Source organism: Mustelus asterias, chromosome 14 (assembly GCF_964213995.1).
Source record: "Mustelus asterias chromosome 14, sMusAst1.hap1.1, whole genome shotgun sequence".
In the NCBI taxonomy this organism is placed as follows: domain Eukaryota; kingdom Metazoa; phylum Chordata; class Chondrichthyes; order Carcharhiniformes; family Triakidae; genus Mustelus; species Mustelus asterias.
The window spans coordinates 106,713,917-106,730,717 of NC_135814.1; the positions used below are offsets into that span (position 1 = coordinate 106,713,917).

Here is a 16,801-nt window from a genome sequence, read left to right on the forward strand (position 1 = left end):
TCTTAAATTAATATTTTTCATCTGTATTCACTAAGGAGAAAGACATTGTAACTGGAGATTTCAGTTGAGACAGTGAAGTTCTAGAAGGTTATCTCCAATTGCAGCGGGATCATGATCAATTGGGCCAATGGGCTGATGAATGGCAGATGGAGTTTAATTTAGACAAATGCGAGGTGATGCATTTTGGTAGATTGAACCAGGGCAGGACTTACTCAGTTAATGGTAGGGCGTTGGGGAGAATTACAGAACACGGTTCTGTTGGGTGGCACGGTAGCACAGTGGTTAGCACTGCTGCTTCACAGCTCCAGAGACCTGGGTTCGATTCCTGGCTTGGCTCACTGTCTGTGTGGAGTTTGCACATTTTCCTCGTGTCTGCGTGGGTTTCCTCCGGGTGCTCTGGTTTCCTCCCACAGTCCAAAGATGTGCGGGTTAGGTTGATTGGCCTTGCTAAAATTGCCCTTAGTGTCCTGAGATACGTAGGTTAGAGGGATTAATGGGTAAAATATGTAGGGGTATGGGGGTAGGGCCTGGGTGGGATTGTGGTCGGTGCAGACTCGATGGGCTGAATGGCCTCTTTCTGTGCTGTAGGGTTTCTATGATTCTATGAACAAAGAGATCTAGGGGTACATGTTCATAGCTCCTTGAAAGTGGAGTCACAGGTGGACAGAGTGCTGAAGAAGGCATTCGGCATGCTTGGTTTCATCGGTCAGAACATTAAATACAGAAGTTGAGACGTCTTGTTGAAGTCGTACAAGACATTGGTAAGGCCACACTTGGAATACTGTGTGCAGTTCTGGTCACCCTATTATTAAACTAGAAAGAGTGCAGAAAAGATTTACTAGGATGCTACCGGGACTTGATGGATTGAGTTATAAGGAGAGTCTGAATAGAACATAGAACATAGAAAAGCTACAGCACAAACAGGCCCTTCGGCCCACAAGTTGCACCGAACATGTCCCTACCTACTAGGCTTACCTATAACCCTCTATCTTACTAACTTCCATGAACTTATCCAAAAGTCTCTTAAAAGACCCTATCGGATCCGCCTCCACCACCACTACCGGCAGCCGATTCTATACACCCACCACCCTCTGAGTGAAAAACTTACTCCTAACATCTCCTCTGTACCTACTCCCTAAACCTGTGACCTCTTGTGGCAACCATTACAGCCCTGGGTAAAAGCCTCTGAGAATCCCCTCAACATCTTATACACCTCTATCAGATCAGCCCCTCATCCTTCGCCTCTCCTATCCTCATAAGGCATGCCACCTAATCCAGGCAACATCCTTGTAAATCTCCTCTGCACCCTTTCTATGGCTTCCACATCCTTTCTGTAATGAGGCGACCAGAACTGGGCACAGTACTCCAGGTGGGGTCTGACCAGGGTTCTATACAGCTGCAGCATTGTCTCCCGATTTTTAAACTCAATTCCTCTATTGATGAAGGCCAGTATTCCATATGCCTTCTTAACCACAGCCTCCACCTGCGCGCCGCTTTGAGTGTCCGATGAACCCGGACTCCAAGATCCTTCTGATCTTCCACACTGCCAAGCGTCTTACCCTTAATATTATATTCTTTCATCCTATTCGACCTGCCAAAATGAACCACCACACACTTATCTGGGTTGAAGTCCATCTGCCACTTCTCCGCCCAGTCTTGCATCTTATCTATGTCTCGTTGCAACTGCTGACAACCCTCTACACTATCCACAACCCCACCAACCTTTGAGTCATCAGCAAACTTGCCAACCCATCCTTCCACTTCCTCATCCAGGTCATTTATAAAAATCACAAAGAGCAAGGGTCCCAGAACAGATCCCTGGGGCACTCCACGGGTACCGACCTCCATGCTGAAAAAGACCCATCTACAACCACCCTTTGTCTTTTGTGGGCAAGCCAGTTCTGAATCCACAAAGCAATGTCCCCTTGTATCCCATGCCCCTTCACTTTCTCAATGAGTCTTTCATGGGGCACCTTATCAAACGCCTTGCTGAAATCCATATAAACTACATCTACCACTCTTCCTCGTCTATGTGTCTAGTTACATCTTCAAAAAATTCAATTAGGCTCGTAAGGCATGATCTGCCTTGGACAAAGCCGTGCTGGCTATTTCTGATCATACTATTCCTCTCCAGATGTTTATAAATCCTGCCTCTTGGGATCTTCTCCATCAACTGACCAACCACTGAGGTTAGACTCACTGGTGTATAATTTCCCGGGCTATCTCTTCTCCCTTTCTTGAATAACGGAACCACATCCGCAATCCTCCAATCCTCCGGAACCTCTCCCGTCTCCATTGATGACACAAAGATCATCGCCAGAGGCTCAGCAATCTCTTCCCTCGCCTCCCACAGTAACCTGGGGTACATCCCATCTGGTCCCGGCGATTTATCTAACTTGATGCTTTTCAAAAGCTCCAACACATCCTCTTTCCGAATGTCCACATGCTCAATCTTCTCAGTCCACTGCAAGTCTGCACTGCAACTACCAAGATAAGATCCTTTTCCACTGTGAATACTGAAGCAAAGTATTCATTGAGTACCTCTGCTATTTCTACCGGTTCTATACAGACTTTCCCACCATCACATTTGATCGGTCCTACTCCTTCACATCTTATCCTCTTGCTCTTAACATACTTGTAGAATGCCTTGGGGTTTTCCTTTATCCTGTCTGCCAAGGCCTTCTCATGACCCCTTCTTGCTCTTCTGATTTCCCTCTCCGGTTCCTTCTTACTAGTCGTATACTCTTCTAGATTTCTAACATTACCTAGCTCCCTGAACCTTTTGTAGTTTTTTTTTCTTCTTGACTAAATTCGTTACAGCTTTCGTGCACCATGATTCCTACCATAACTCCCCTGTCTCATTGGAACGTTGCTGTGTAGACTGAGACTTTTTTCTCTGGAGCGTAGGAGGCTGAGAGGTGACCTTATAGAGGTCTATAAAATAATGAGGGGCGTAGACAAGGGTGATAGTCAATATTTTTTCCCAAAGGTAGGGGAGTCTAAATCTAGAGGGCATAGGTTTAAGGTGAGAGGGGAGAGATACAAAAGTGTCCAGAGGAGCAATTTTTTCACACAGAGGGTGGTGAGTGTCTGGAACAAGCTGCCAGAGGTAGTAGTAGAGGCGGGTACAATTTTATCTTTTAAAAAGCATTTAGATAGTTACATGGGTATAATGAGTATAGAGGGATATGGGCCAAATGCGGGCAATTGGGATTAGCTATGGGGTTTTAAGAAAAAGGGCGGCATTGACAATTTGGGCCGAAGGGCCTGTTTCCATGCTGTAAACCTCTATGACTCTCTGACTGTAGAGCACGTTAAGATTAGTAAGGAGGAAGTATTAGATATTTAAGCAAGCAGAAAGGTGTATAAATCCCGAGGGCCTGATGAAATGTATCCTGGGCTGCTACGGGAGGCTAGGGAGGAGATTACAGAGGTCCTGACTGAGATATTAAAATCTTCACTGGCCACAGCTTAAGTAAGAAGTCTCATGACACCAGGTTAAAGTCCAACAGGTTTATTTGGTAGCAAACACCACTAGCTTTCGGAGCACTGCTCCTTCATCAGGTGACCTCACCTCACCTGACGAAGGAGCAGCGAACGCTCCGAAAGCTAGTGGCTTTTGCTACCAAATTAACCTGTAGGACTTTAACCTGGTGTCGTCAGACTTCTTACTGTGTTTACCCCAGTCCAACGCCGGCATCTCCACATCACAGCTCAAGTGCCAGATGACTGGAGGATAGTTAATGTGGTACCTTTATTCAAGAAGGGTAGCAGGGATAAGCAAGTTAATTACAGGCCAGTTAGACTAACATCAGTGGTAGGGAAATTATTGGAAAAAACTTTGAGGGGCAGGATTAATCAGCACCTGGAAAGGCAGGGATTGATCAGGGATAGTCAGCATGGATTTGTTGGTGGGAGATCCTAACTAATTTAGTTAAGTTTTTTCAAAAGATAACTAAATATATTGATGAGGGTAGTGCAGTTGAGGTGGTTTACATGGACTTCAGTAAGGCCTTTGACAATGTCCCACAAGGAAGGTTGGTCCAAAGATTGGAGCCCAAGGAATCCAAAGCAAGTTGGCAAATTGGATCCAAAATTGGCTTCTTGGTAGGAGGGGAAGAGTGATGGTGGAGGGCTGCTTGTGTGATTGGAAGCCTGTGACCAGTGGTGTATCACAGGGATTGGTGCTGGGAGCATTGCTATTTGTTAAATACATTAACAACTTGGTTGTGAATGTAGAAGGTATAATTAGTAAGTTTGCAGATGACATGAAAATTGGAGGTGTTGATAGTGAGGAGGATAGTCTGAGGCTGCAGATTGATACTAATCAGCTGGTAAGTTAGGCAGAGCAATGGCAGATGGAATTTAATCCTGATAAGTGTGAGTTGATGGATTTTGGGAGGTCTAATAAAGGTAGGGTAAACACAATGAATGCTTGTTCTCTGGGGGATGTTGAGGAATAAAGAGACCTTGATGTACAAGTCCATAGAACCGTGAAGGTGACAGCGCAGGCAGATAGGGTGGTGAAGGAATATGGAATGCTTGCCTTCATTAGCCAGACATAGAATATGGGAGCACGGAGGTCTTGGTACAACTTTATAAAATATTGATTGGACCACAAATGGAGTATTGTGTGCAGTTCTGGTCACGGTGCTATCAGAAGAATTTTTTCAAAAGTTTATTTGTTAGTCACAAGTAGGCTTACATTAACACAAAATGAAGTTACTGGGAAAGTCCCCTAGTCCCCACACTCCGGCGCCTGTTCGGATACACTGAGGGAGAATTTAGCATGGCCAGTGCACCTAACCAGCACGTCTTTCGGACTGTGGGAGGAAACCAGAGCACCCGGAGGAAACCCACGCAGACATGAGGAGAACGTTCAGACTCCACGCAGTGACCCAAATTGGGAATCGAACCCGGGTCCCTGGTGCTATGAGGCAGTAGTGCTAACCACTGTGAATGTGATTGCAATGGAGAGGGTGCAGAGGAGATTCACCAGAATGTTTCCTGGGATGGAAAGTTTCAGCTATGAGGAGAGACTGGATAGGCTGGGGTTGTGGAAATATGGAACGTGCTGCCTGAGAGGGTGGTGGAGGCAGGTATTCTTGCAACAGTTAAGAAGCATCTGGACGAGCACTTAATCACCAAGGCATAGTAGGCTATGAATCAAGTGCTGGTAAATGGGATTAATATAGATTGCTATTGGATGGTTGGCAAAAACCCGATGGGCTGAAGGTCCTATTTCTGTCCTGTATGATTCTATGATCTTGGAACTGAACTTAATAGAATTGAAACCTACACCTTATCCCTTTTAAAGATACCTGGACGTATTTTTATATTTTCATTGTCCCAACGCCTGTGTTACTTTGTTTAGTAATCTCTGGTGCTCCAAGTTGTTCTTTATTCTGAAGTATGCAAGGCACTAATTCATTAGCCAGTTTATACCTAATAATATATTTCTGCTTAACAGTATTGATCTCTGTGTAACCTCAGAGTTTTAATTAATATAATTGCTTCTCTCAATACTTTCAGAAATTATTCCAAGTCATTGGCCCTCCTCTCCGGGCTGGCAAGTCCCTCTCAGGTATGTACGAGCTTACATAAATGACTTCACTTTCACAGTTGAATGCACAAGGAGAAAGTCATCTTTTTCATTGAGTTAAGATTATTGTGAATGTTGATTCATGCACCAATTGTACAGGTGCAACAGGCCCCTGTTTCAGTAACATTCCCTTCCTCTGACTGGATTGCTCCACAGAGAGCCGGCATGGGCCGAATGGCCTCCCCCTGTGCCGTCAAAGACTCTATATTACATACAATGATGCACTTCTCAGTTTGTGCTTGAGGTTTGGCTTTCTGAAAGGAATTTTCCTGCCTTTTCTGCATCTTTGTCCCTGCATGAACTTGCTTTCAGGCTTCTGTCAATGCTGCTCTGAAATGGAGTGTGTATTGAACTTGTCTGTGTCTTCACTTTGCCCAGCGAAGACCCTATCTGGGTCACTGTGTTTTTTAATTCTCTCATGTTGTGTTTTTTCACCCATAATTCTTTCTCACTTACCCACTCCTCTTACTGGGTTATATTTTGTTTGTATTTAGGAAATTTGCCATGTCAGCTACGACTCTCCAACTTTTACAGATGCACCATAGAAAGCATTCTTTCTGGTTGTATCACAGCTTGGTATGGCTCCTGCTCTGTCCAAGACTGCAAGGAACCACAAAAGGGCGTGAATGTAGCCCAATTCATCACGCAAACCAGCCTCCCATCCATTGACTCTGTCTACACTTCCCCGCTGCCTCGGCAAAGCAGCCAGCATAATTAAGGACCCCACACACCCCGGACATTCTCTCTTCCACCTTCATCCTTTGGGAAAAAAATACAAAAGTCTGAGGTCATGTACCTCAAGTACATGAGAGAAGACTCGAGAACAGCTTCTTCCCTGTTGCTGTCAGACTTTTGAATGGACCTACGTTGCATTAAGTTGATCTTTCTCCACACCCTAGCTATGACTGTAACACTACATTCTGAACTCTCTTGTTTCCTTCTCTATGAATGGTATGTTTTGTCTGTATAGCGCACAAGAAACAATACTTTTCACTATGTTAATACATGTGACAAAGTCAAATTTTAAAAAATCAAAAACCCTTCATCCCGTAGGAATCCTTCTTCCTCGCATGTGTAATTATAGTCACTAAATTCTTAATCGTCAAAGAATACCAGAATTCCAAATCTTGCCATCCTCCCTATAAATTTGATATTAATTCAAATTTGCAGAATTCTCTTGTCTAATTTTGTTCAAACACGAAGTTTCTATTTTGTTTCTGTTGCTTAGTTCAAATTATTGGGTGATTACATTATTTAAATCACAAAAAGCAACATTGAATTGTCAGGCAAGTGTGGAAACTTAGATTTATTTGAACTTTCTGTATTTAATAATTGCTTCTAATGTTTTCCCAGTGCCGGATGTTAGGCTAACTAGCCTGTAGTCTCCTGCTTTCTGTCTCCCTCCCTTTCTGAAAAAAGGAGTTACATGTTCTGTCTTCTAATCTAATGGAACCTTCCCTGAATCTCGTGACTATTTGACAATTGAACTAAAGCATCAACTCTCTCATTAGCCGCTTCTTTCAAGACCCTCGGGAAAAGTCCCTCTGGGACCCTGGGATTTGTCTGCCCACAAATGTGACAATTTGCTCAATAACGCTTTCCTGGTGATTGTAATTTTCCCGCGATCCTTCCTCCCTTCCATTCCCTGTTTTACAGCTATTTCTGGGATGTTACTTGTGTCTTCTACAGTGATGACTGATGCACAATACCTGCTTAATTAATCCTCCATTTCCCTACTTTCCATTGTCAATTTCCCAGATGCACTTTCTACAGGCCCGATACGTTGTTAACTCTTATTTAAATATCTATCGAAACTTTTGCAGTCCTTCTTTGTTATTAGCTAGCTTTCCATCGTACTTCAGTTTTTCCCTCCTTATCTATCATCATGTCATTTTTGGATGTTTTTTATATTCTCTCAAATCTTCTGATCAGTTTGTAGAATACAATCCTTTATATCTACCTGATGTTCCATTGGAAAGCTGGCAACGGGGCTGGAATTTTACTGCTCCACCTGCCACGGGAATCAGAGCGGGGCAAAGGGCAGACAATGGGAAGGTCCATTGACCTTGGGGGGGAGATTTTATGGTTTCGGGACAAGTGAGGTTGTAAAGTCCCACCCTGGGTGTCTCAGCATCCTAAAGTGAGCAATTATCATGTATCCTGGTTGAGGGTCAGTGCTACCTGCAGCACTGATCTTAATTAACACTTTCACAATAAAATCAAACTCTGTTGTAATACATTTAGCATCATAAGTACTCAGTTTGCTCAGTAATCCTCCAACATCAAGTTGTCTTACTCTTGGGCCGCGCTGCCAGTTGAGTCAATGAACAGTTACAGTTGGGATTGCTGAATGAAATGCTGTTCCTATTTTGTTGTGTTTTGCCCTTTATCTTCCTGGCTATATGCACCATGTGTGGCCAAGAGGGCAGATAAAAGACCTGCTTCCTCACGGTGATCCTAATCTTTGCTTGAACTGTCTGTATTAAGAACATAAGAACATAAGAAATAGGAGCAGGAGTAGGCCATCTAGCCCCTCGAGCCTGCCCTGCCATTCAATAAGATCATGGCTGATCTGACGTGGATCAGTACCACTTACCCGCCTGATCCCCATAACCCTTAATTCCCTTACCGCTCAGGAATCCATCCATCCGCGCTTTAAACATATTCAGCGAGGTAGCCTCCACCACCTCAGTGGGCAGAGAATTCCAGAGATTCACCACCCTCTGGGAGAAGAAGTTCCTCCTCAACTCTGTCTTAAACCGACCCCCCTTTATTTTGAGGCTGTGTCCTCTAGTTTTAACTTCCTTACTAAGTGGAAAGAATCTCTCCGCCTCCACCCTATCCAGCCCCCGCATTATCTTATAAGTCTCCATAAGATCCCCCCTCATCCTTCTAAACTCCAACGAGTACAAACCCAATCTCCTCAGCCTCTCCTCATAATCCAAACCCCTCATCTCCGGTATCAACCTGGTGAACCTTCTCTGCACTCCCTCCAATGCCAATATATCCTTCCTCATATAAGGGGACCAATACTGCACACAGTATTCCAGCTGCGGCCTCACCAATGCCCTGTACAGGTGCATCAAGACATCCCTGCTTTTATATTCTATCCCCCTCGCAATATAGGCCAACATCCCATTTGCCTTCTTGATCACCTGTTGTACCTGTAGACTGGGCTTTTGCGTCTCATGCACAAGGACCCCCAGGTCCCTTTGCACGGTAGCATGTTTTAATTTGTTTCCATTGAGATAGTAATCCCATTTGTTATTATTTCCTCCAAAGTGTATAACCTCGCATTTCTCAACGTTATACTCCATTTGCCATATCCTCGCCCACTCACTCAGCCTGTCCAAATCTCTCTGCAGATCTTCTCCGTCCTCCACACGATTCACTTTTCCACTTATCTTTGTGTCGTCTGCAAACTTCGTTACCCTACACTCCGTCCCCTCCTCCAGATCATCTATATAAATGGTAAACAGTTGCGGCCCGAGTACCGATCCCTGCGGCACGCCACTAGTTACCTTCCTCCAACCGGAAAAACACCCATTTATTCCGACTCTTTGCTTCCTGTCGGATAGCCAGTCCCCAATCCACTTTAACACACTACCCCCAACTCCGTGTGCCCTAATCTTCTTCAGCAGCCTTTTATGGGGCACCTTATCAAACGCCTTTTGGAAATCCAAAAACACCGCATCCACCGGTTCTCCTCCATCAACCGCCCTAGTCACATCTTCATAAAAATCCAACATGTTCGTCAAGCACGACTTTCCCCTTATGAATCCATGCTGCGTCTGATTGATCGAACCATTTCTATCCAGATGCCCTGCTATCTCCTCCTTAATAATGGATTCCAGCATTTTCCCTACTACAGACGTTAAGCTGACCGGCCTATAGTTACCCTCCTTTTGTCTCCTTCCTTTTTTAAACAGCGGCGTAACATTAGCCGTTTTCCAATCAACCGGCACTACCCCAGAATGCAACGAGGTTGATTGGCACAGGTGATGCAGAGTCCAGCAGATAGGGGATTATTGGCAAACCACACATACCAGTCTGGTATGCCATGCTCCAGTTGGTTAAGAGTAAAGCCATCCCTAATACCTTAGTGATTAATTTAAAACACCAAAACGTTTGCGTTAACAAAATGTATGGTTAAAATGGGTCTACCTTGTATGCATTAAGGGATTAAACCATGTTTTGTTGTTTGCAGATGAACAAGTGGTCATGGGTAATAAATTGCTGGTATATATCAGGTAAGTTCAGTTTTATAGATTGGACCATCCAAGGTCCAAAGTATCTTTTTTGACAGTTAACTGACTATAATTTAATCGGACAATAATGTGTATCATTTTGTCCAGATATTGAAAACCAACGTTTCCCTGTATCTTCCTGGCTCTGACAATAGTTATGGAGTCAGTATGATTGTTTTTGGTGTCTGGACTGAAGATTATGGTCAGAGATCTAGGCCTAGGAAATAATTTGTGACAGACACTTTTATTGATTTATTTTTCCTCCCTAAGATAATTTAGCACCACTAGAAGTCTCAAGGAGTAAAAATAACTTGTATTCCGTATCTTGGGGTGAGATGGTGGCACAGTGGTTAGCGCTGCTGTCTCACAGCAGCAGAGACCTGGGTTCAATTCCCAGCTTGGGTCACTGTCTGTGGAGAGTCTGCACGTTCTCCCCGTGTCTGTGTGGGTTTCCTCCAGGTGCTCCGGTTTCCTCCCACAGTCTGAAAGATGTGCTGGTTAGGTGGATCAGCCGTGCTAAATTCTCCCTCCGTGTACCCGAACAGACGCCGGAGTGTGGCAACTAGGGGATTTTCACAGTAACTTCATTGCAGTGTTAATGTAAACTGACGATACTAATAAATAAACAAACTTTGGAAATCCTGAAACTTTGAGATCTGTAGTAATAAATTCAAATCCAGTTGTAAACAATCTGTGAAGTTGTGTTCTTTTATTCATGAAGATGTTTTTATTTAATCATTGGCTTCCATAGTCTTAATGTGATGGGTGCCTCTGAGAACTCAAATCAGTTAAAATTATATTTTAATTATAGCTGAGTGGTATGTTAAAAATTGAATAAGAATGAACATATTCAGATATATTTATTTAGATGAGTAATTCTGAGGATCGCAGCAGCTTCAGCTGATGCACTGAAATAATTGGTGCAATGAACCATTTTGAGCAAATTGCGTTTGCAGGAAGAAGCATGTAGAGGTAAATGCAGTGATCCTGAACTCTCAGGAAGGCACCTGGCTTGTTGAGTGGTGACTGATTAATCACTGAGCAGGCTTATTCATCAGATGGTCCTCCAACTCTTTTAGCTGCTCCCCTCCCATTGGGTAAGACTCCCATTAGAAGTATAGAAACATTAAAGGTACCTTGTCTCCTTGGGTCAGAACTCTGGTCAAATGTATTTCCAGAGGTCACCAATTGACCACCTGCCTTCACAGCCTCGCACTCTACCAATGACTGCCTGACATCTCCCCATACTAATTGGGAAATGGACAGATTCTCCATGAACCAATGGGCTGAATGCAATTCTAGCAGCCAATTTTCTCATAGAATCATAGAATCCAATGGTGCAGAAGGAGGCTATTCGGCCCATCGTGTCTGCACCGACCACAATCCCACCCAGGCCCTATCCCCACAGCCCCATGCATTTACCCCAGCTAGTCCCCCTGACACTTAGGAGCAATTTAGCATGGCCAATCCACCTAACCCGCACATCTTTGGAGTGTGGGAGGAAACCGGGGAGAACATGCAAACTCTACACAGACAGTGACCCAAGCCGGGAATCGAACCCGGGTCCCTGTGAGGCAGCAGTGTTAACCACTGTGCCATCGTGTCACCCATCTTGAATATTAATAAGTGGAAATAAAAGATTATCTTTGCTGCTGCGAGATTTAATATTCAATTCCTTGAGAATCCAGGAAATAACAGGAAATGATTGTAATGAGTGACCTTGAAGAGTTAACCGTGTTTCATTGATTGTACAGGTCGGTGTATAACCACTGACTTTTATCAATCTGCTTTTTTGTTAATATTCAGAAATTTGAAAACTTTTTACCATTAACTAGTGACATGCAATTGTTCTGCATTAAAAAAATCTCAAATTTCATAAACATTGAGAGTCCTAAAGTAATTGGTCTTACTTTCCTTTTTCAGCTGCTGCCTGGCTGGACGAGCCTACCCTCTCGGTAATATTCCAGAAGATCTTGTCCCATTGGTGAAACATCAGGTGAGGACATTTTTCAGTTCGATGTCACTGTTACATATTAGAAGGTTATCCTACACCCGAGAGTTAATTTCCATCCTAGGGCGGCACGGTGGCACAATGGTTAGCACTGCTGCCTCACAGCATCAGAGACCCAGGTTCACCTGCTTAGGTTATTCTCTGTGTGGAGCTTGCACGTTCCCCCCATGTCTGTGTGGGTTTACTCCAGGTGCTCCGGTTTCCCCCCTCAGTCTAAAGATGTGCTGGTTAGGTGGATTGGCCATGCTAAATTGACTCTAGTTTCGGGGGGGATTAGCAGGGCAAATATGTGGGGGTTACGAGGATAGGGTGGGATTGTTGTCGGTGCAGGCGTGATGGGCTAAATGGCCGCCTCCTGTGCTGTAAGATTTCTAAGATTTTATGAGATCGTGCATGCCAGCTTCAGCTCATTTCAGGTACTTGTTCTTCACTTAGTCCAAGTTTGCCACCAACTCCCCCAGCCCCCCTTTTTTTTTCACCTTTTACTGAGCTTGCATAACCTCTGCCGTTTAGAGAGTTGGGAAATTGTTGCTCTCTGACCTCATTGATGTCCCAGTGGATAATTTCAGAAAGTCTACTTTCTCTCTCTTTCTATTTGCTTACCTGAGGAGGTGCCTGCCTTGCCCTCAGCTGCCCCATGTAATGGTCTGGTTGAGACTGATGGAGCTTCCCAGGAACTTTGTTCTGCTGTGTACTGGACATGAATATGTACAAATGGTCTGGTCTCAATGGATTATGCAGGGTTGTGAATTTCAACAATTTGCTGCTACACCGGAAGTGCATCATGGCTGGGTTGGCTGCCCATTGGATGCACATTCCTGGGATTGTAAAGAATTGGCATTGGAATAGACATTGGCCAGCTCCATTTGGGGGGGGGGGGGGGGGGCGGGTAAAGGGCAGATGTGTCCAATTTATTACTAAAGTTAAAAGCGGCTCCCCTCTCAACATTTATTGTGCCTCATGAGACTGAGGTAGCAACAATTTTCATGGCCATAGACTTGGAATTGAAGAAACTTGTGCGTAAGTAAACCTTGCTGGAACACTCTGAAATCTGTATCTTGCAAAATATGGTCACTGGAAAAGCCATTGTCCCAAAACACCAGGATAGTCAGAAGATAACATTCCTTCCTTTGGCAAGCTCAATAATAAATAGGCCGACTAAAAGAATGATGATGATCCTGATGGACTGCAGCAGTTCAGGAGGACAGCTCACCACCACGACCTTTACAAGAGCAATTAGGATTGGACGAAAATTAGCCTTTTGGCTAAAATGAAGCATCAGGTCAAGCCCAGGATGAGGTGTCTTGTCAGCTTTGGATTTTGTTTATCCTACTGGTGGGGATCATGAATTGGGTTCAATTGGAATTGGAATTTGGTTTTTGGAGAAAGCAAGGAATGGATCCAGTTTCACCCGGTCTACTCTGAGCATTGGCTTTGTAACTTTTAAGAATGGAGTAAAAAATTAAAAAAAAGATAAATACTGGCCTAGCCAGTGTCAGCCACATCCCACAAATTATGCAATTGTTTTTCAGTGGTGACCAGTGCTTCCAGGTGAGATAGAGTTACTCCTCTTTTGAAGCGTGGATTAGGATGAATGCGGCAGCTACATAAAGAGGCTGCAAATTGAATTGGTATGGTTAGCTCTGCTGCTCTGTAATGGACACATTCACAATTCAGTGAAGAAATGCATTGAAATTAATATACTGAAGTGTATTGTGGAGCAGTCTGATTCATGATTTCCATTTCTCAATACTGTGCAGATGTGGCAGTGGTAATAAAAGAACCTCACTCTCGTGCAGGGATAGAAATTGGGTGCGAGAACAGACATTGCTCAAACTTCATGAAGATTTGCCTCAACCTAATCAAAGAGGGTGCAGTATGGAGAAATGAAATGTTGGCAGACAATTCTTAAGAAAATAATTGATTTGCTGACTGCATTATCCTACATACATTTCTAGAGCCAGATTTTTAGCACAACCTTCAGTGTGTGATTTGTAAATATGAAACTAGAAGCTCCTTTATCTTCAGTTTGCATGTTTGGAAGGTGCATGCTGAATGTTAAATGAAGCCTGTTCCAGAATAATTTTATTTTCAAGTTTAATGACAACAACTTTCGATGTTCTTCTGTCAACACTGATTTACATTCAGCGATGTTTTTTTTCTAAATAAATTGAAATTCTTTGCTGGAATGTTGTTGTTTTAGTTTCTGTGCAAGGATTTTGTTTTCAGGTCATACCTTCCCTGTGCTCGAAACATGCCTGCTTCACTTTGTTATCTTGGTTTCCCTTCCATTCTTAAGACTTTAACTTTGCTGTTTCTTACAACCCACTGAACCATATTTTTTAGCTTCCCGCAGGATTACCGTGGTAATTAGTTTGTTCGATCTCTCCCCAACACTTCAAGCTGTGTGCAGCACGTTTGGCTGCAAAGCACGTGATTTTTAATCAAATTTGTGCAGAAACTGTACTTGTTAACTGGTCGATCTTTTAAAAAATTCACTGTAATGTGACTTTGAGAAAAAGGCCTGAATGTGCTTCTCCTATTCAATTGTTTTTAGCATTCCTTATTTTCACATGTTCTCCTTAATGCCACATTCTCTATCAGTGTTTCCTTCTGAGTGAATTTAGTTTAAAAAGAGCATTGCTCGTTTAATGGTGGAAGGCCAGTTGGTGAAGGATAGTTCAAGAGCTAATCTTCACTCAGTCTTCCAACTATTTACAGAGTGAAACATTACACATTCCAACCCAACCACGTCACTGTGTCAGTAAATGTCTCTCTGTATGCTCAAATGGAACCCCAATGCATGCCCTCCATTTGCATATAATTAAGTACAATTGATATACAATTGACACCCATTAGCTGCCAGCTTCAGGAATGAGATGCGAGTGCTGCATACTAACTGGAGCATCGCATCCTGTTTTGAGATTGGATTGGCCTCACAGGCAAATATGTATTCTCTTTCCTGTAAGAAGTGCTGAATATGAAATGGTGCAACCTCTGACTGCGAGCTAAAGTGATTGATTCTAATTTCAAGTTACAGGGCACAGAAGTGGTCATGTTGGTAAATAATAACCTGTGAAGGTGATGGTTGTTTGGCAACGCACCATAGCGGTTGCACATCTTTCGCTTCCGGTGATTTAGAGTTACCCCATTTCCCCCACTGCTATTGAAACTGATCTAGGGCTGTATATACCGAACAGGAAAATGAGCTATTTTTGATACTGTCTTTGGCAATTTGCTGCAAGATTTACTAAATATTCAGTGCTTCAGCCAGAACAATTGTACACCAGCCATTAGCTGGGGCTTTATACAGAACATTCCCCTGTTCCATTTTTGGAGCAGCATCCCGTGTTCTAAAACCTTTGTTTGGGAATAAAAACCCTTTTTATGTAGCATCTGCATGAAAGTGCAGCCGAATCATAGAATCCCTACAGTGCAGAAGGAAGCCATTCGGCACATCATGTCTGCATCAACTCTCCGACAGAGCATCTTACCCAGGCCTAATCCCCGCCCTATCCACGTAACCCCACATATTTACCCTGCTAATCCACCCTAACCTACATATCTTTGGACACTAAGGAGCAATTTAGCATGGCCAATCCACCTAGTCTGCACACCTTTGGACACTAAGGGAAATTTTAGCATGGCTAATCCATCTAACCCGCACACCTTTGGAGTGTGGGAGGAAACCGGAGCACTTGGAGGAAACCCACTCAGACATGGGAAGAACGTGCAAACTCCACACACACACAGTCACCTGAGGCCAGAATCGAACCCAGGTCCCTGGTGCTGAGAGGCAGCAGTGCAAACCACTGTGCCACAGTGCTGCCTAGGATGGAACAATGCTGATAATTCATACCTCTTTGATGTGTGCTTTCTCATTTGTGCTTTTGGTTTGAATTCAGGTCTTTGAATTTCTGATCCGCCTGCACTCCACTGATGTAGCTTCTGATGAAGAGTTGTATCCGCAGATCAGAACTCTGCTTCACTTTGACACGCGAGAGTTTCTCAATGTATTGGCGCTGGTAAGATACCTTTATTTTTGTCAATCTTGGTCATAGTTTCATTAAGTGTTCAAATATTGTTCATGGCCTTCACTTGCTCAGTAAGGAAGTTCATATTCCACCAAGCCTATGGGGAGATCTATGATGGCCCCCCCCTTGGCCTTTGTGACTATCATAACTGGATTCAACTTGGCTCAGTATAGTGCCATTATTGTTATAAAGCATATTGCTGTTTCTATATTGCTATAATATATGTATTGCTCAGTTGGAGAAAGTGGTTCCCAATCAGAGGAGCTCATGCAGCTTAGTGTTAAAACACTTGTTCAATAAAAATGAGCTTGTTTGCCCATTAGATTTCGGGGTTTGGTCTTCTGGGATTTTTAATAGAGGGAATTGTTGCTTGCGGAGTAACCTGCAGTAAGAGTGTTTTTCCAATTGAGAAAACTCTAGTTCAGGTTCGAGTCTGGGAACATCTCTCTCCAGGAGAGAGCAACCTCCTGGTGTCTCTCGCAACCTGTGAGCAAAGGAATGAAAGGAGCCACTGGCTTTGTTTCCTTACATATTTGTCAGGCCTGAAGTTCCTGAAGGGTCGACTGATGTGAGGGGAATCATAGAATCCTAGAATCCCTACAGTGCAGAAGGAAGCCATTCGGCCCATCGAGTCTGCACCAACCACAATCCCACCCAGGCCCTAGTGCCGCAACCCCATGCATTTACCCTGCTAATCCCCCTGACACTAGGATCAATTTATCACGACCTAACCATTGTGTCACCGTGCCACCCTTAGGGGCGAATTGAAAGACTCTCTGTCTGTCTGCTCAGTTATCGCCTCATTCTCCTGGTTAGGCAGAATAATACAGCTCCTGAGCTTTACGTTGAAGCAGCAAAGTCAGAATGTGCAAATAAAGCAAGGTTGCACCCGAATCAAATGACTAAT

General features: G+C 43.7%; 1 protein-coding gene across 6 annotated transcripts in view; it reads left to right on the plus strand.

The window, feature by feature from the left end:
- The window catches only part of vps8 (VPS8 subunit of CORVET complex), a 651,220-nt gene that overhangs the window by 126,429 nt on the left and 507,990 nt on the right, over window positions 1-16,801 (plus strand). For all 6 annotated transcript variants that reach the window (XM_078229111.1, XM_078229112.1, XM_078229107.1 and 3 more), the window contains 4 exons: window positions 5,533-5,584; window positions 9,810-9,852; window positions 11,773-11,845; window positions 15,766-15,885. In XM_078229111.1, the coding sequence (XP_078085237.1) occupies window positions 5,533-5,584; window positions 9,810-9,852; window positions 11,773-11,845; window positions 15,766-15,885 (288 nt within the window). The remainder of the gene's footprint in view (window positions 1-5,532; window positions 5,585-9,809; window positions 9,853-11,772; window positions 11,846-15,765; window positions 15,886-16,801) is intronic.